This window comes from Chlamydotis macqueenii, chromosome 7, assembly GCF_036417535.1.
Source record: "Chlamydotis macqueenii isolate bChlMac1 chromosome 7, bChlMac1.mat, whole genome shotgun sequence".
Classification (NCBI taxonomy): Eukaryota; Metazoa; Chordata; class Aves; order Otidiformes; family Otididae; genus Chlamydotis; species Chlamydotis macqueenii.
Genome location: NC_141562.1, coordinates 38,608,316 through 38,628,075, shown reverse-complemented (window position 1 = coordinate 38,628,075; position 19,760 = coordinate 38,608,316). Strand labels below are relative to the sequence as shown.

General features: G+C 47.2%; 1 protein-coding gene across 3 annotated transcripts; it reads left to right on the top strand.

Moving 5' to 3' along the window:
- The first annotated feature begins 58 nt into the window (after positions 1 to 58).
- Positions 59 to 10,772, top strand: C7H10orf143 (chromosome 7 C10orf143 homolog). Of its 3 annotated transcripts, XR_015259008.1 has the most exons (5): positions 59 to 186; positions 4,722 to 4,862; positions 5,000 to 5,065; positions 8,053 to 8,297; positions 8,959 to 10,772. XR_015259008.1 is itself a non-coding variant. In XM_086751651.1 (4 exons), exons 1-4 carry the CDS (start codon positions 106 to 108, stop codon positions 8,080 to 8,082), a joined length of 315 nt encoding a protein of 104 aa, XP_086607777.1. In that variant the 5' UTR covers positions 59 to 105; the 3' UTR covers positions 8,083 to 10,772. The 3 variants fall into 3 exon arrangements, 2 of the variants coding, with proteins under 2 accessions (XP_086607777.1, XP_086607776.1); XM_086751651.1 differs by having other exon boundaries at positions 4,725 to 4,862; positions 8,053 to 10,772; XM_086751650.1 differs by having other exon boundaries at positions 8,053 to 10,772.
- The last annotated feature ends 8,988 nt before the right edge of the window (positions 10,773 to 19,760 follow it).

Below are 19,760 nucleotides of genomic sequence, written 5' to 3'. Positions count from 1 at the left end.
CCCAGGCCCCGCCCCGCTCGGAGCGGCCGCGGGGCTTCAGGCGGCTCGGCCCGCCCGGCCCGCGGGGCGCGGAGTGGGCGCGGAGGGGCCTCCCGCCCGCCCAACATGGCGGCGCTGCCGCTGCCCGCGCGGGGGCGGCGGGGGGCGCTGCGGCCGCCCGAGCCGGAGCCGGGGGAGCCGGAGCGCGTGAGTGCCGCGCGGGGCGGCGGGCCGGGACCGGGGAGGGGGGTGGGGAGCGTCCCCCCCAACTTCCCGCCCTGGGCGGGAGCGGCCGCTCCGGCCCGATCCGGCCGCGGGGGGCCCCCCGGCGCGCAACCTGCGCAGCCTTACCGCGCTCGGCGGGTCCCGCGGTCCGCCCGCCCGCCCTAAGCGGGGGCCGCCGCTGGGCCCGGGGCCGGGAGGAGGCGGGGAGACCGCGGGGAAACCGGTGCCCCCTGGCGGCAGCGCGGCGGCAGGGCCGGGCGGGATCGGCCTGGCCCCGGGGTTGGGGAGGGGGTAGGGGTGCCCCCCGCTTCCGTTAACCCCGGGCCGCTGGCGGGTGCCTCCGCCGCGGGGTGCGGGCGGGGGGCCGGTAGCGCTGTTGGCAGTCGGTGCTGTGTGAGCGCCATCGAGCTTTGGGCCTGCCTGGAGGCAGGGGGGACACGCACGCTCTCGTGACTTGGAGTGGAATTTCTCGAAACAAGACTTCTTTTTTTTCTCTCTTTTTTGGCTGATACGCTTTTTTACCAGGTGGCACGATTAACACTAGCCATTTTCTGCTGCCTGGGGCCTGGATGCGCCTCACAAGAAAACCGTGTTTAGTGTTCATGTGTTGCGCTTCTGGAGTAGTTTTTCCATTTCGTCCGAGCTCGTGTGTGTGTATTTCTCCAGTCGGATTCGTTCCGACAAGGTGTCTCATCCACCACCCCGTAAGCATCTTCCATCCCGTTAAGTGCCAAGCTGTTAACTCTGTTAACAGGGCTTCCAAGAAAAACTTATCCTGGTGTTCGCACTCTCCGCCGCTGTTACCTGATCATCGCCGTTCGTGTGTGACAGCAGCAAAAACTGGCGTAGCTGGGGACGGACCTCATTTATCAGAGAAACACCGTTCGCAGAGAAGAGGAGGAACGAGTTCAGTGACTGTGACTGACAAGGTTACATAGGAAGGAAGGAATTTCTCCTGGTTTTGAGCTTAGAGAGGCAAATAATAGCTTTCTTCTGGTTCATGAATTGCGGTTTGTCCGCTAATGAAGGCATTAATGAGCTAGTTGTCTGGAGGCTGGATGAAATCCTTCTGAACCTTCTATGACAGAGACCAACTCAGAATTGCTGTCGCTGCCTCTGTAGATGGCACAGTACATGAGTCAGGCTCTGCAAGGTAGTTCTGAAAGGGAATTTGTATTTTTCCTCAGACCGTTGTCTGTGTAGAGTAGCCTAGCCAGTACATTAGGGGTTGTTTTCTTTTTTCCAGTTGTAACGGTCCGGATTACAGTTGAGTCACCGCGATTTAATGCGCTTAGGTGAACAGCTGAGCTGCTGCAGTCACGTGCTCTGTCACAGGCACGAGGTGAAGCACCTACGCTTAACCTTTTTGGCTGCTGAGGTGATGCACACTAATCAGACTGCGCTCTCCGTCTCCCAGCACCTGCTCACCATGGTGCGGGGATCTCTTAGCTAAATAGCTGGCAGCTACTTTCTATTTTCGATTTTAGCTAGCAGCATGAGCCCGAGTGGCAATGCAGACGAGGCGCTTTACTTTCTAGCTGGTACGGCTGTCACGCTGTACAGAGTTTTGCACATTCTAGGTCTAAGATCAGAACATTTGTCACTCTTCTCCTTGGGATTCTGTCCTGTTGGGGTTTTAAGCCGTTGCAGTAGTGGGGCTTGAAGTCATTACGGACGCTGTAGCCGACCTTTGCAGAGATCTTATCCCAGAATCGGGGAGCCACTCGGGGAGGGAGCTCTGAACTCGGCTTTGCCGACTGATGCAAGCAGGGCCAGGCCGATCCCTGGCTTTGGGGCGAGAACTATTTTGGAGTCTTAATCGCCCTCTTATTTGATGCTGCTGTCATGCAGTGTCCTGTGCTGGTGGCTGTTGTTAACTGGGGAAGGTTCCCTACAGTTTTTTGTGCTCTCGCTCAGCTCCTACGGTACGTTATATATATGTACATATGATTTCCTTTTGGGTTTTGTGCCTTGACGTAGCTATTTGCATGTATTTCAGAAACTTGCTGTAGGCTGGAGCTCATTGGTGCGGAACTGGTTTTAAGGCATTTGGATTTAGAGGCCAGTAAAGAAGAACAGATTTTCAAGGCTAGAGCTATTCACGTGGTGTGTTCTGTTTGGACTGGACTGCAAGCAGAGTTTCCCAGAACAAGGGCCTGCGTGGACCTCACGTTCCTCCTGCTTTCCCAAACGGAGTCATCTGCACCTCTTTCAGCAGGGAGCTGGGCCATGGTGTCCGGGAGCACCTCCACATGGCCATCATGGAAAGGTGTCCAGTGGAGCTAAACTGAGTAAAGCTGGGCGGGATGGAGACCTGTTTTATACCTGTAGGACGGCTGGCTGTGAAACACAAAACAGAAGCTAGCCTGGCTGTTAAAAATGTGGTAAACAAAACAGAAATTGCATGTGAGGAACACGTTAAACTTATAGGAGATCTTTCAAATCTTACAGCTAAATTAAAAAAAAAGAAAGAAAAAAAAGCAAATGGTAGTCTTCCTTAAAAATATTTTGTTGTGTTTAGGTTAGTTATTTCAGTGTAGCTCATTTTTGCACTGGTTTAGTTTCACTGTTTATGAAAAGCAGCATCTGTGAGGCCTTTATCCTTTCCGCATCAGTGGAAACGCGCGTGTTTTTCCAGGACTTTCCAGCTGGAAAAGAAAGTTACAGAGTATCTTCTCTGCAGAGAGACCTGCTTGCTACCTGTTGTAGGACAGCATGTGATTTGCCGCTGCTTGTCTTAAACTACCTTTCCAAGCTGGAGTTAGCATGACCGTTCCCTAGCAGAAGTAGTCGCTCTGCTGAAATCCTTGCTTGCTGTTTGAATAGCGAGCTCGTTGATCCTTGTTAATCACGGGCTCTTTGAATCCTGCACTGTGCTGCTTCTGCGTGCGGGCAGGGCTGATGTATTGGTTGTTTCTTTCCTAAGAGAGAGCGTTCCGGAGAGTGAAGTCTTCCCTGAAGCCAGGCTCTGCTAGAAACTTCCACAAATTGTCTTGGCATTGGTATGATAGGCTTGTCAGCCATCTACTCTGTATGCTGAATTCCCGTCACTGATGCTAAGTATCTTAACTCCCCCAAAAAACAATACCTTGAATTTATTTTTAATAAGCCAAATCTCTTCTGCTGTGTGGCAGTAAGTCATTTTTTCCCTTTCTCCTTCATCTCGCACATCTTGCTGGTTACGCTGCTGCACCGCTATGCTGTACCTTTTAATAAAGGACGAGTTCTCCAGCAACAAAGGGAAGAGAATGTTTTCCCGGTGGAAGGCGGTCTGTCTTGAAGGCGGTCTATCTTTAGAGGACCTTCTCAGACTTTTTGTTATTATATTATTCACTTTCTTAGTACAATACGTATTTCACTTTTTGATTTACTTCCCGTCCAAATATCCCGTGTTCCTTGACAGTGTTCTCGTTTCAGCTGTTCTCCTGAGGTTCCTGTTGTATTGATCCATTTTATTTTTGAATAACATATTCAAATTTTAAATTTAGTTTCCGTGCTTCAATAGTCTGTTAGTTCTGTGGCAACACATCTTCTGCCTGTGAAATCATATGCTTGTGAAAGAGATCGGATATTGTTATTCCTTAAATAAAGTTTGTTCAGAAAGGCATCAGAAAAAAAAATTCAAAAGCATGTGTATCTCTTTGGAATTCAGAGTCAGACCCTGAAACGTCTGTGTCAGTTTTGAATTCTCCCGTTATTCTGTTAATTTGGTGTTGCAATTTCAAGGAGCCCCTGGGATTTGGGTAGTCCTCCCGTTGCACGGGATGGCAGTCACAGGCCAAGGATATTCTTGAGGTTTCGGATCAGTGTCTTCCGCAGACGTACATCTTAGCCGTACCGGTTCCTGACCGGATCTCACAGAGTAGCAAAGCGGTATTTCTGGGGAGTGCTGATCTGGCGTTGGGTGGCTGAGCGCTGTGAGAAAGACATCTCTGCTTCGGCCAGCCCTTGCTCCGGAGGCAGAGAGCCGCTGATGCGCAGGGCACGCGAGAGTCATTGGGTACTAGGTAATGGCTCGGGTTAGAGCTTCAGGAGCGGGGAGTTAACTGGTTATATAGCAATGGAAAGCTGTAAAAAGGTGACGGCGTGCAGAGAAAGATACAGAAATCATCACGAAGTATGTCTTCATAGCTGTCTGACTGGGCTTGGGGCTTTTCCTTCCATTTCCGTGATGTAATTAGTCATTTCACACAACTTCCCCTGATCCGCTCCTTTGATAAACGCCATCCTAGATTATACCCTGATGGAGGGTGAAGTAATGCTCTTTTCCCAGTGGCATTTTATCCCCAGTTCGTGAAACTGAGACCCAGAGACATTTAGTGAGATCTGCAGATTTTGCAGTGTTAAATACAGAATGTGGGGTTCTGGCCTGGAGCCTGGTAGTCCGTTACTAACGTAACTGTTCTTCCAAATGAACGCGAGGTCCCGATCAGTCATAAACAGTAAGATCCTGAACACTTGTATTCAGCGGCCTGTGCCTTGCGGAGACGTGTAAATGTTGCTTTTGATTCTTTCAGAAGCGAGCGTGCAAGCCGTTAGAAACCATTCCAAATGAGGCTGATGCTCACCTCGTGGATTGCGCTATGGAGCTGGATTCCAAACAGAAAATCTCCACCGACTGTGGGCCTTGGGCTGCGAAGGCAAAGCAAAATTCAATGGTATGTTTACACTGTCAACAACATCTATTTTTTAGAACACATCTAAAATACATTTTGTAATAAAATTGCAAATAATGGCCCCCTTCTTTTTTTTTTTTTTTTTTTTTGATGGCTTTGTGTATGTTTTTGTTCATTAGATTTTTGAAAACCACGGGAGCAGAGGTACTGCCCAGCCTTGCCCAAGATGTATTGCTGGAGAATCTGTAAGTATATTAACCTTCTTCCTGCGACATAAAAGATAGACTTGTTCTTAAGTATTAGATCCATAAAACATAAAGTTAATAAAAACTGCAATTACATTTCTCAGGAGTAAAGCATGTAAATAAAAGAAGGCAGATTGATTTAGCATTTCTGAGGTACGCCAGCAGAGCACAAACTAATGTGTTTTCAGCAGCGGTTGGAAAACATGGAGACTGCAAACACATTTTTCAAATTCACTCTAAAAAGCAGAGTTTAGGAAGTAACTGAAGCAAACGGTAACATACAACTTTCTCTACCCCATTTTTATATCTTCCTTGATTTACTAGATCATAATAAAATATTTAGGAATCCCATTCTATCTCCTATTTTTTCCCTCTAATTGGATACTTCCTTTCCAAAGAGTAGACATAACCTAAAAATACTACGCTGTAGACATCCCAGAGCTGGTTTGAAACGAGCTGGCTGAAGAACCGGTAGCAATCGGAGCTCGGCACAGACAACTTGACTTCTCTGAAAAACAGAAGTCTGAATAGTGCCGACTTCTGAGCTGATTCAGATAGGCTCCCCTTGGCATCCAAAGTGAGCTAAAACCTGTGTTTTAAAAATTTCTGTAGGCTGTAGTCACAGCTATGATCTGGCACAGTGTAGTACACTGTAATACTGCAGCAGTAGCGCTCAAATCTCCCACTAACAGATGACAGATCGGAATCACCCTCTTTTTTCCCCTCAATAGAAGGCCAAAACCCTCACAAGATCATGGCTGGTAACAGTGAAAGAGGAGGTTATAGTGTTCCTGCAGTTTCGCTTTTCATGCCGATTGTCTAACCGAAGAAACGTTAGGAAGTTTCTTGAATGTATGGGAGCTACTCTTGACTTTGTTTGCGTCCTCTGAATCTTTTTGAACATCGCATGGGATTCCTTAGAGAGCCCGAAATGAGGAGAGGCGTGAGGGAATGTCGCACATTTGTTCAGAAAGGCTGAATGTTTATAGCAAAGTCTTTGGTTTGATGGAATTAATGGCAAAGTTTCTGTGGAATGCTATGAGACTGAGGTTGCTTTCGTAAGTCAGGAGCTGTGACTGAAGAGATATTTGCCATGTTAACTCATTTCTGCTCATCTTTAAAACTAAAACAGAAACCAGATCCAGGGCTGGCTTTAGAAATATGGAAACCACTGTGACCACGTATGTGGACTGCCAAGTTTGAACCTGCCAGATGTGTTACAATCTTTCAGGGCATGGAGAACATCTCGGGGATTAAAACCCAAAAAAGAAAAGATCATCTTGGGATTAAAACGGAAATTGGCACATTAGGAAGTCAGTTTTGTCGTATTGCAGAATTACAGTGACAACACTAGAGGTTGTGAAATACTTCTCTATCAGTTATCATAGTTTTGGAAAATTACGACTGATTTTGTGTAACATGAGTACAAATGTTGTCATTCCAAATAACACCGTTTCTATTTTAAGGCTGATTAGCCTGATATGTTTTTTTCCTATGGGCTAGTAATGAACTCGAGGTAAAAACCAGGTAACTTGAGGGGGTACCGTTCAGCTCTTCCACAGACATGTATGTACTGAAGTTTGGTTGTAACGGGTGACCTGTTCTATTCACTTCAAATGCTTTTCAGCTGCAGCGGTAAGAAACAAGGGAAACAGCTTGCTAACTTCACTCAGTGAGAACTGGAATCTCAAAACTAAACAATTTTTCTACTTGGCTATCTTTCTGTGCTTTCAGCGTAGAAACTCAAGTTGCAGAGCAGAGGGACGCTTTTGCTCCCCGTTCCTGTTAGGGGAGTTTGCTGGTTGGGAGTTAATGCCACACAAAGGCAGGACTGGAGCGGGCAGAGCTGTGTTCCAGTATAGCTGAATTCGTATCGTGTTGAGCTGACGTAACCACCCTGCTACACACTGGCTTGTGCGAGCGTCCCTGCAGTCACAGCACGATTCAGCTGTACCCCCTCTGCCTGTGTGTGGAGGATGAATTGATCATATAGATTTGTTAATTGTGTTCTCTTCGGATAATCACTTATTTGTGGCAAGTAACATAACAGATAATACAGTTGTATTTCAATAAATTTGGTAGGAGCTATATTAGTAAACTACTTTTAAAATAATAAAAAGTTGTATTTAGAGCATGGTGTCTAGTAAGCCGGTAGGAGCTCAGATAACTTTCTTCACAGTTAAAATTTCACTCTGGGGAAACCAGAGACGGTCACAGCGATTAAGAGGCGTTACGGAAGTCCTTCAGAACAGCTGAAGTGAACAAAAGGGAGGAGCAAGATAAAGAACGGTGTCATTTTTTTCATAATCAATAGTAATGTTAAAAGCCTGTAAGAAGCTTTGTTCTACTGATGGTAGGGAAGTGCAAATAAGTTAAAACATCCAAACTGGAACAAGTCAACGCAAAGCATATTGGGCTGAGACAATTTTTCATTGTGGTTAGTCTTGTCAGGATGGTATTTCACATCAAGAAATATTTAGGCAGCAATCGTCAGTGATGTGAGGAGCCTGATCAGCATCGGTTCTCCTGAACACGTTTAATTTTGTAAGCGCTGTGAACTTCAACGTGTATTTAAAGGCAGTATCACTATGAGGTTTGCTATCTTAACTTTTAGACCTCTTTTTTTGTGTGTGTGTTTAATGACTACTATGCATTTCAGAAGGAATAACGGATGTGTATTAAAACAAAATTTGAGAAAAAAGTACTACTTCAGTTGCATTCTTTATAAGCTTTCTTTGGACTAATGTGTTACTATTTAGGCAGAGACTTAGAAGAAGAGGAAGAAGTGGTAAAAATGCTGAACATTGCCTTTACTGTCCAGACTTTAGTTGGCCACGAGTTCCTCAGGTGAAAAAAAGGGAATATTTGTGATGTTATTAGTGGAACTGTCGGTTTCTTTTAAAACAAAATTTGAAAATGTATACTGAGGAAAAGACTTCAGGTTTTGATGAGGTAATTTTTAGTGACATGAAATTTTGTCGTTTCAGGGGCACTTCAGTCACATCCTGGGCTTCTAGAAATGGAGAGGTGGCAGATGGACCACGCTGCTTTTCTTTTGAAGTTCTAAAGATGCACCTGTGACGCCGGTACAGCTGGACACCTGGACATTCGCTCCCGGCGCGGATTTGTGTGTGGTGTTCAGCACACAGCAGTTGGCTGTATGCGTTACTCTTTCAGTGCACAGCTGTGGATATCACTGTTTTACACTTGAAACAAGGCTTCTGCTTTTAAGGTAGCTCAGTACCTGTTTTTTTTATAACAAAAAAAAAAGTTGATTTAAGTTTTAAGTTGATCTGGCCTTTGGCCCAGTCTTCACCTGGGACTGGGCCAAAGGTCATGTTGATACAAAAGCTTTTCCTGTCTCTCTTGGGCACTTTCTCTGATACTCTTGGAAAGTGGCCCTTGAATTTACCAAGATTTAGGGCCTGCAGTTTCAGCTCAGCCGTACATACGCAGGGAGAAATGGGAGGACAGAAATGTCTTCAGATAGCTATTCAGCTGTGAAGGCCAGTAAAAATCCTATTGAAACTTAGGTTTAAATGCAAAATATGCATCCAATTCAGGAATCTTGCATGCAGAACTTCTCGTTTGTTTATAACAAGCGGAGTTTGTGAACCTGGCAGGTAAATATCTCATAGAAGAGCAGTATTATTTGAACAACACTCCGTAAAGCGAAGGTGAACAGTGTTTCAGCTCTGTGGAGTCCTCACAAAGTTGTTGAGATAGTATCTGGCACTCCCTGACTCTGTCTTTGCAGTTATCGTGATATTAGAAGAGATCTGTTTAAAAAGTCTTAAACTTGTCCATCTAACGCGATTTTATTGGCTTGTCACAGATAATTTCATCTACACTTTGCCAGTGTGTAGGACTATATAATTTTTAAACACCTTCAGATTTTTAGGCTCCAAGCTAACCGAATTGTGCTGTTTGGGTGTGACGCTGCAGTGCCCTGGTACGGGCAGAAGCTGAAAGCTCTGAGCTGACTGGCAGTGTATTAACCCTCTGCACTGGAGGGAAATTGCTGCGACCTGCCAGAGTTCACGAAGAAAGCGATCTCCGCTGTCTGGAGAACGGCTGAGCTATAGCCGTGCCCTGCTGCCACTCAGCTGTTGGGCAGAGTTCAGCCCAAAACAGATACGGCAGGCGTGACAGCGTTTGGCCTCTCCTGTTCTGAGAGCAGCCCGTAGCCAGTTTAAATTAAAATGGTAGCTCGGAGGTTGCAAAAATCTAGTGACAGGCTTTTAAAGGTTAGTTTCCCAGTGGGGTTTATCAGACTGCAAAATCCTTAGACAAAGGTTTTTCCGAGTCCTAGAACGCTTGCCATACTGTGCATGGAGTTGTGGCGAGCGCCAAGTTGACTGTTATTGAGGAAATATTCTTCCTAAATATAGGGATACCATATAAATACTGAGTTCAGTCAAGTAATAGATGAGGAAATAAGTCTGTAAAGCAGACCTGCACTGAGTTGGCGTACAGACTGTTTGGTTAGGAAGGAGTAAATTTCCTCCAAGCCAATATAAATTTTAGTTACATTGAAAATAAATATTTTCAAAGTGTGGAATTTTTCAGACAATTGAGAAGTTTCTTCAATCACAAGAACAGTACAATCTGTTGAAAGATCAAATCTTGAAGAAGCGCAGCGGTTTTAAAAATTGTATCGTCCTTGTTACCTTGAAAATCTGAAACTCGCCTTGAATCCTCCCGCTCCTGATAGAGGTTGGTGCAAGCACTGGTGTCTGTCCAGGCTGGGAAGGAACGTGTCCTCGCTTGAAATCACAGTATGGTGAGCAAATTCCGGTATACTGATAGCAGAGCTTATCAACTCCTGCAAAATAATAATACAAAATGTTTTCTAAAGACTGAAATTACTTATTTGTTACCAAGATAACCAGGTAATATTTTATGGGCAATTCGTTTTTACATTTTCCAACCCTTGTTTTTTTAAAAATCCCGGTGATGGTAGCTGCCAAAAAAAAGACAGCTGAGCATCAGTTCCTGTGCAGTAGAAGTTAAAAGAGCTGCTGGAAGGTAAGAGACTAAAAGGTATCTGAAAGTTTAGTTACTGCAAGATGACTCCAAACCTGTTATGTTTCATCAAGTGAGATGTTTGACAAGTAATGATTAGTAGAGCAGTGTGTGGTCAAGATTCAGAGTATCCAAAGAAGAGAGTATCAAAAGTAGACTGAGACGTTGCTTTCTAGTGGGGCAAGGAATGCATTTATGAATCAGCCAGTATGAAAACAAGTTGTAGTTTAATAGTTGAACGAATTGAAGGCTTATAGTCACAGCATTTGTACAACAGATGTACTGTGTGTGTGATTTGTTTCGGGATTTGTCAGTCGGAGTCATAAAGCTGTTGTAATAGGTACGGAAGAGTGCCACGCAGGCTGAGACAGGTGACTATTTCTTTAAGGCAGGTTTGTGTCAAATCTGCAGTAGAACCACAGAATTATTTTTGTAAGACTTGTCTTCACCTTCTGTAACTATGAAATTTTGTTTTATTGATAAAAATGATATACTCTTTATATTTCCTGATGATGTGGTTTGTACACAAAGCCCGCGTGATGACTTTATCCACATGTATATAGTGAAATAGGCGGTGGTCTGCTTTTAATTCGGGTTGAAATGGTACAATCTAGTATTTTTAATTTTGTATTTTGTAAATTGTTACTTACAAAAGCAGAAGCATTAAACACCACTTTGGCTACTGGATGAAACGGACTGGTTTTGTTACGCCGTTAATAATTGAACTACATTCTGCAGCCACTGAGGCAGAAAGCTGAATAAAAACTGTCGTTTACCCAGTTCCATTTGTGCTGCGCACCCCTCTCAGTGTTCCAGGTTCTCCTCCCTGAAGCGAGGGCTGCTATTTTGTCTATTATGTAAAACTTTTGCGCTAGGTTTAGTTGCTTTGGACTGTGGTACTAGCATTGGGGTAACTGTTCATTTGATGATAGTTACACGTTGACTTGTTGTCTCGGCTGCTACCAAAAAGAGCGAAAAACAAAATCCTGGGTTTAGGATGTGGGCGTTTAAAGGCAGTCTGTGTACGACTAGCCACAGAGACAAGAAAGTTATGCTTACACAAGACACATGTTGAAAATAATACACTTAAAATGAATGGTGTTGATGTCTAAATTAGCTGGGAAAATTGTATACATATTGAAACCTCAGCATCTCTCCTGAGAGCCCGAACGTGGCTCCTGAGAACATGATGTGATACCGCATGTTAGCCGATTAGGAGTGGCACATTAATAATGCTTTTTCGCCTCGGCTACTGGCGGTAATTAGGAGTTACACCTTGCCATTTCATCACGCGTGAAACTTCCATTCAGGATAACTGCGTGTAAACACCGCGCGTGCAGAAACGTACGTTCTGCTTTGAGAAGCACCAAGAGCTGCCGCTGCTGAGGGGCAGATACTTCACTGAAGGGACTCTCACTGAAAAATAAGATACAGTGGGAGACGTCACGGGGCGTCGAGATCCGTCAGTTGATCTGTGCTGAGCGGTTCCCAACGCGTTCACAAGTAAGCAAGAACAACACTGGCCGTCTTCTTTTCTTTTGAAGCACGTACAAACTAAAAATCCCAGGAAGAGCTGACAGGCACTCGTTGTCTGACCCTCATCCTCTCAAACGCTAGCTCCTCACCGACTTCAAACCTCCTTTGCCACGCCGTGGCAATGAACGCGCACGCGTTCCGCGTGCGGCGGCTCTTAGCGCTGGTTACGTGTCGTGTTAGCTTCTGAACTCCGCGTTACTCAGTGCCATTTGCTTTGTGGAACCAGGTGTAGCGGTGTTTGTGCACGGTTGCGGTGTTGTTACTGAAACAATACAGAACTCACTGCGTGGTATTTGCTTGCGACACGGGGTGTCATTCATGAGTTATACATAAATGGCAGCTTTACATATTTAAAAGGAACATGGACTGCTTCGTATCTGAAGTATGTTTCCCAGGAGGTAACACCACCATTTGATCTATTTTTGATTAAAATGTAAAAATTAAAAATTAAATCAAATGGTAGTAGAATTCCTTTGGGAAAACATACTTCAGTTATGAAGTATTCCCCGTAGTAACCTTGAGAATCTTACAGCTGTATTGTCTCATCTGTAGGTGGTCTTTTTATGTCTCACATAATTAAAATGAATTGCTGTTAGAGAACCCGTACCACTGCATACAGATTTACGAACCTTGAGGCACCTCCATTCACAGACAAACAGCGATATCAAAAGCTAACGGCGCGGATACGCGGCACCGGGGCGGGTACTGGGAACCGCGATGTTTACTGGGAGCGTTACTTACCTCTGCCTTGGAAGGGTAAACAAGGAGCTACCGTAAAACGACGCTGCGTTTCCAATAAAGAATGGTTTCTAAAGAAAGACAGTGTACGCACCGTGCGACTGCATTATGCTATGGGCTGAGGTCGAACACGGTCGTTAAAATATTCCAGGGACATTTTATGTACTAAGGAATGGCTAATATGTCACCAGAAAAAGATTGTGAAATTGGATTTCCCAGGAAAATGTGCTCTGCGAAATCTAATGCAACTTGTTTGTAGCGCGCTGCTTTATCAGACTGGCTCGGAGTACGGGAATGTATATTTGATAAGATTAGAGAATAGTGGAGATCAGAAAAAATAAGACTATAGAATTTGCATTCGCATTCCCACGTATCTGAAGGACAAAAATGTCATTTGTTTTTTGTCTGGTTTCGATTCTCTTAGTCCTGTTAATGCTGTCCGTAACAATGATTTGCGACTATGCATCCTGCTTACACTGTAATTAAAACTTCCACGAGATACGTTTCCGTGAAAAAAAAAAAAAAAAAGGGAAGCTAAATGCTCGGATTTAATGTTTAAATAGAGAAAAGAAAAAAAAAATCTAACAATGAAAATCCGAAGTCTAAGAGTTCCATAGCGCCTCGCAGAAACGTTTTGTAATAAGCAGCAGGAGTGTTCGAATTTCGGTGTAATACTTGAAAGAAAACGTCTCTGATCTTTGAATTTCTTTATAGAGGAGAGTTTTTCATGTATAATCAGACTAAAATCCTCCTGTAATTGCACAGTGAGAGGCCTGTGAAGTTTCAGGAGGGCTGCGGATGGAATACAGACCGAGGGAAGCAGGAAGATTTCTCCCTGATCCGCGGAGCCAGCGAGGCGAAGTCCACCAAGACACGCGTGTGGTGGAAGGCGGGTGCTCCGTGCGTTTCACAGCGCTGACACCCGCGGCCACGCTGCAAGGCGGAGCAGAGCTGAAATCCCCAGCATCGGCCTTCGCCCCGCCGCCCTCATCCTCACACCCACCGGAGAGGCGGCAGGAATCCCCCCAACTCCCCGCGCCCCGCTGAATGCTGCTTCCTTCAACCCGTGAGCAAGAGTATTTTCAATCAATGGAATAAGAAGCCTTGAAATAAAAAAAAAATTATCCAGATTCAACACCTCTGTCTGGAAAATGCCCAGTAGGTGAGAGAGATTTCAAGTCCGTGGTTCAGTAGCTCACAAAGGAAAGAGCGTGAAGCTTTTAAATTGTTAACTTCTGAGCAAAAGCCAAGAAGGAACAGAACTCAGAAGAGTAATTTTTAAAAAGGTTTGTAAGAAAAGGGAAACAGATATTTTAGTTATTAGTAAAGAGATGCTATTTCATTGAAGATTTGGTAATTTAGAATAGTTAGTAAGTTACATTCAGAATTTTCCATCCACTTTTGATTGCCAGGGTTACATCCATTTAACAATTTTGCTGACGATCACGTTGGAGCCGTTCCAATTCTCCTACAAGCCGAGTCACAAAATCCTGCTCTTTATAGACTCACACTTTCTCAGTCTGCACGTGCAGCAAATCACTTCCCCAGACTGGAGGCTGCGATAGATATTTCAGAAAAGAGGCTAAAAGTTTTTCTCTCCCATTTCTTGACAAAAATGTCGTATCCATGTAGAAAAGCAGTTGGGTGGTTGGGTTTTGGTGTTGGCCATTGTGATGAGGACCTTGATGCCCCATCCCTGGAAACATTCCAGGCCAGGTTGGCCGGGGCTCTGAGCAACCTGCTCTGGTTGGAGATGTCCCTGCTCCTGGCAGGGGGGTTGGACTGGGTGGCCTTTAACAGCCCCTTCCCACCCAAACCAGTCTGTGATTTGATGATTCTCACTGCCGCTGCTTCGGGCAGGGCAGCCGGGGTGTGCTCCTGGCACAGCTCCTGGGTTAAAGCCCTGATTTACTTGGGTGGCTCCCTCTGAACCCTTCCTGCCCACCCAGGACCACGCGCAAGACGCAAGTGCGATGGAAATATTCCTCAGCATCGCAGGGGTGGGCAAACTGCCGCACCTGGGAGCAGGCAATTGGCTTTGAATAAAGCTGACGTGTGAGAGGTGCTTATTTCGAAACCAGGAGAACAAGGAGTTCGTTCATACGGATCGCGTCGTTCAGGGTACTGAGGCAGATACAGGGCTGGAGCAGGACATGATCAGCATTTTCCATGGGTTAATGCTGAAAAGAGCGACGGTCTAGTTTTGCCATCGCTGAATCTTCAGTCATTCATGTGTAGCACGTGTCCAAACCCGAAGGGAAAGCCAACAGCAGCAGCCCCGCGGAATTTCGGAATAACAAGGTCCGAGCAAAACGATCTGCATGGAGCTCACCCCTTGATGTAACTTGGACGACCTCAGACGCGGAGCTTGGTCCAGGGTTCCGGTAGAGCAGCATCGGCAGGTAGAGCCAGCTCTGTGGCTCTGCAGGTTTTGAAGAGCAGATGATTCAACAGCGCTATGAATAAATAATGAAAGAAACCGAGATTATAAATTGCACTTCCGTATTTGAAAGGACTTGTCTCCTGGTTCATGATTATAAATGCGCTACAAACTTCGGGTCATTGACAAAATAATGGAACACTTTAAGATTACCCTTAGCTTTATGTAAATGTAATTTTAATATTCTGTCTTCATTAATTATCTAATCTGGGGAGCAGATAAACTACTGACACAGTTCTGTAGCTATTTTGCCAGCAGGATTTCCTTTGAAGTCGGTGGCGGTTGTGAGAGGAAGCGGATGACAGGACTGAGCCTCGCCGTCGCTTTCAGAGGAAGAGAAACTTCAGCAGCGGCTGAAGATCCAGACTTCGCGGCAGCGCGGAGCCGCTTCTGCACCGCGAGGTGTTCGTTAGCGCAAGAAGGCTGTTGCGCTCTCGATCCCGGTTTTACTTCCACCTCCCCGCTCTCCGTGCGACGCCCAGCCCCAAACGCAGCCCCCGCAAGGTTTGGGGGGCTGGATTCATGCTGGTGCGCGCCCCTATCAGCACGTATAGGACAGTTATTTTTGGCACTCGGGGCTGGGTAGCACCCCGCTCTGCAGATCCCGCAGCCTGGACCACGAATGTCGCAGTGACGGCCCGGCCCCGCAGCCGCCGGAGAAGCCCACGTGGGCTCCCACCTGCAGCCCTGCTTGCCGTCCCACTCCTGTTTTAACAGGGGCACGTCAGCCCTGGGTGTTTTTGGATTTTACCCAGCTATGTGCATATAAACGCTCGTATTAAAAGGAATTCATTAACAACTCATACTTAGCTTCTTTAGTGCAAAAAGAGCGAAATTGATACAAGAAAGAGCCGCGTCCACAATCACCACGTACGGCCCGGCACGGCGCGACCCCCGGGCCGGGCATGGCGTTAGAGTCTGCTTCACGAAAGGTAGAGATGTGCATTACCGCAGTTCGCAGGCTGTCATTTCCATTAATAACCTGATCCACGTCTTTAGATTATTTTAGTAATGACCTCACATAAAAAGGCGACCGAGCGTGATTACAACCGCGGCTTTGTTTTGGTCGTCTGCTTTTGTGGCGAATACCAGATGCCTGCGGTTCTTGACTTTGTTGAACGATATAAATAATGTTCAGCGAGGTTTCCAGATGCTCGCGCTGACCCCAGGAGTACACCACTTAATAATACAACACTCCGACAAACTCGTCTGCAAACTGCTCAAAGTTCAGAAGTTAAACTTATTTGCATACAACAAATACATCAAAAGAACAATAAGGGCCAAATTCTGCTCTTTTGAAGATGTGCAGGCACAGCTTGCAAATTACTGCCGCTTTCCGCGCGGCGAGAGCGGGCGGGACGCGAGGCTCGGCCCTTCGCTTCAGGGGGCCGGGGGTTGGCCGGGCTGGGCTCTCCGGAGCGGCCTGCACCGCTTGAGGCGCAGGCTGCCTTCTCGTCCCCTTGCTCCGCTTCTCCGTAACCAATACAAACGATTTGATCATTCCTGCTCGGGAAAACACCCGCGACCGCAGGACTAAAATAGCGTTATAGGATGGATCTAGCACGAGTGACCATACAGCCGGCCAAGAGCTTCTCCACCACGCAACCGACCAAGCAACTCAAGCTCCCGATAGCCCACGCAGCCGAAGGGACCAACAGCTCCGTCACCCTCCCCACCGACCACCAAGCCACGCGGTGCCGCGGGACCACGGTTCCCTTTGCAGGGGGTGTCTGGAGGAGACGGAGCGCAGATCGGCGGGCAGACGTCCGCTCGGGCCCACCTCCCGACACGAGGCTGGTGGCACACGACAAGTAACTCATCGTTGCCACCACAGGAAGGAGCTCCAGCACCACTCGTGGAGCATCGCTCGCCGTGCTCCCTGCTACCTGGGCTCTCCCCTGCACGCACAGCTCTATTTGCTCTGCTCTGTTTTAATTCTTCTCCCCAGCATCATCTCCCAAATGCTGCCCGTAGCAGCTGCCACAAAAGATGGGCTCAAATATTGATCAGCCCTTTGTGAAAACCAGCGCGCGCCTGATGCCGGCCTCCTCCAACACCCGGTGAAACGCTGCGTGGCCGTGCCCTCAGCAGGCCCCGCGTCTCTGCCGCGGGAGAGGGAGCAGAGGACCGGTCGGAGAGGGCACAGCAGCGCCATGGGAGCCGAATGCGCTCTCATCCCCGCGAGCCAGCCACGGCCGTTTGGCCAAACCAATAACTGCCACCTGCTCGCCAGTGCAAATATCCAAAGGTCACGTCCCCCGTGCCCGGCAGCCCCAGTTTTCCATTTTGGGGGCCTAAACCCCGTGGAGAGGAGCGGGATGGTTTCTTACGGGGGTTCCCAGCAAGGGCTGGTGCTGGTGGAGGGACGCTCTCCTCCCGGGGAGGGGAGCAGACCCCAGGGCCGAGGCAGCGTCTCCGCTCCTCTGCGCCCCCCTCTGCACCTCAGAGCTTTGGGCACGAGAGCACGTGCCGCCAGGACCGGCAGCCCAGAGGAGGGACGTGCTCCTGCTCCTGTATCCCAAGCGGGTCATGCCTCTCCCGCCGCCCCAGTCACCCTCATTCTTAAGAGCCGATGTTGCCGACCACAATAAAGCAGTGAGGAGGCAGCGAGCGCGCATAAATTTGTGTTGGTGCGTCATTAGCAGGAATGACGAAATCCCAAGCCAGTGGCCCTGCACCTCTCCTGGATACGCAGTTATGTGGGGGACAAGCACCTAAAGTAGAAAACCAACCAAAAAGTAGTCCAAGTTAGTAATTTATGAACGAAAGGAGCATTTTGTGGGGAAGCTCTCCTGCCTCCCCAGCGGCATCACCCCTGCTTTCCCTCGATTTTCCTCCCTCCTGCCTTTCCTCAATTTGAGGCCGGCTTCCTCAGCCAGGCAGGGCAGCGCGGTGATAACGAGTCAGGAACGACACCCTGTGTCTATGCTCACCAGGAATTAAGTCCGTAGAGTTTAAACAGCTTTTTTTTTTTTTCCCCAATGAGCTGCATATAAATATCCAGCAGAACATGTGAGGGAATAAAACCTGCGAGGTTCCCCTCCTGGCAGGTCTGGTGGCACCGCTGCTCTCCCGCCCGCTAACGAAAGGGTTTCCTCTGCTCGCGCTAACTCACTACCACCAAATATATTCCAGCATCTTTTCTGGGGTATACGGCTAACAAAACCCCTGTCTACCAGAAAAAAAATGCTGCTCTGTCCCTGTGCTGCGTGCCGGTCGCCTCTCCTGCTGCAGCTTGATGCAACAAAGTGTAAAACACATAGGAATAAAAGGAATAAAAATAAAGCAGAGAAGTGATTTTTTTATGTAAAAACAAAATGTGAATAAAAATGTATTCACAGAAAAAAAAAGTAAGAGGATGGTGTGTAGTCTTTGGAAAAAATCACCCAATTTGTTACAAAGAGGATTTTAGTTCCAGTACATCGCCAAAGGGAACAGAGCTTTATTTAGGAAACTGAAAAAAGTACAAATGCAAAGCAAATTAAAAAAATCAATTACTTAAACCAAAGGTTTCTCACTTTTTGATTTAAATCACGAGTAAAAGCGGTTGCTTGACTCGCGGATTTAAATCAATCCACACCATCTCTGCAATGACCTCAAGCAGTTAAATAAGAGAAGAGAATATCGCCAATCACCCGGCTGTGGCACGGGTGAGAAGGCGGCCCCGCGGGAATGCTTTTCCCCGGTTTCCGTGTGGCGATCCCTAGATTTTTGAGGAGCGGCCACAAAACTGCAAGAGTTTGTACCTGCCAGTCCGTTCCGGGAGAAAGAAGCGGCAAGGGCTCACACAGCCGGGGCGCGTAGAGACCGTACGCTTCTGCTCCCTAAGTAGCTGCTAAAGCATCCTTTCACAGGAATAAAGTGTGTGTTTCACAATTTTTTTTTTTTTTCCTGAAGATGCTGCCCCTGCTTTGGAAAAAAAAAATTGCAGAAGAACCAAGAGCAGGGATGGGGCAGATGCTCCCGAGGACGATGAAATCTGGCAGGTCAGAAATCCCGCCTGGAGCCTCTCTGCCCCGCTCCATCAGCCCAGCCGAGCAAACGGGGCAGCACCGGCAGCTCCCCGCTCATAAACGGGGAGCTGGAGGGAAAAAAAACAAACCCTGCATCTGAGGGAGAAGGGCAGGAAAGCCACGCGAGGGCGGTTGGGTGCGCGGGACGAGCGCCGGAGCCACCGTCACGGGGCCGTTTGCCGTGTTCAGGCATATTCCCTTTAGGCTGCGGTTCCCAAGTTGTCTAATTGTCCTTGATGGATCTCCTCTCCCCCAGGAACGCCATCCAGACCGAGCAGCTCCAGATGTCGGAATATTACGCAGTAAGCTGGTAAACAAATTCCTCCTATTTTTCCTGCTAGCAATTAGAAACGTAGGAAGAACACATTGCTTAACAGGCAAGGAATCCGCCGAAGATATTTCATACGCGTTTATAGCCGCTTAATGGCTCTGAAGTAGGTGATAAACACTGGATATTGTAAGTCTTTTAGATTAGCTACAAAATCAGGCTTCGGGAAAAAGTAAAAAATAAAGGGAAAAAAAAAAAGCAAGTGCTGAAAGAGGAGTTAAAGTTGGGACAAACTCGTGATTATGACCGCTTCCGGAGCAACCGCCAGCTGCTACGGTAACGGAGCAGCTCTGCCATCTCCCCTAAACCAGCTATTTCGGGTCGTTTCGACTTTTTCACCCAACTTCAGCTTCAGAGTAGGTCCCCGCCGAGTTCCTGTGCCTTCCCTCCCCATTAATTTCTGTGCATGCTTGAGCAATCCTGCCCTAGCAGGAGGGACGGCTTAGGTGGCTTCAGGAGTCTTCTCCAGCATTAATTGTTATGATTTTAGAGCCCCGCGGGGTGAGGGCTTTGAAAAGGAGACTTTGTTCCAAAGGTTGGGAGGAAAATGAAAAAATCCAGCGCCATGGCCACGCACAGCGCCTGCCCAGAGATGGTCTGGGAAACCCACACGCT

What these genes read in the sequence shown, in the direction of transcription:
- C7H10orf143 (XM_086751650.1), top strand. Translation starts at nt 106, where the DNA reads ATGGCGGCGCTGCCGCTGCCCGCGCGGGGGCGGCGGGGGGCGCTGCGG. An exon ending in AGCCGGGGGAGCCGGAGCGC is followed by an intron (nt 187 to 4,721) that starts GTGAGTGCCGCG and finishes TGATTCTTTCAG; the next exon opens with AAGCGAGCGTGCAAGCCGTT. An exon ending in AGGCAAAGCAAAATTCAATG is followed by an intron (nt 4,863 to 4,999) that starts GTATGTTTACAC and finishes TTTGTTCATTAG; the next exon opens with ATTTTTGAAAACCACGGGAG.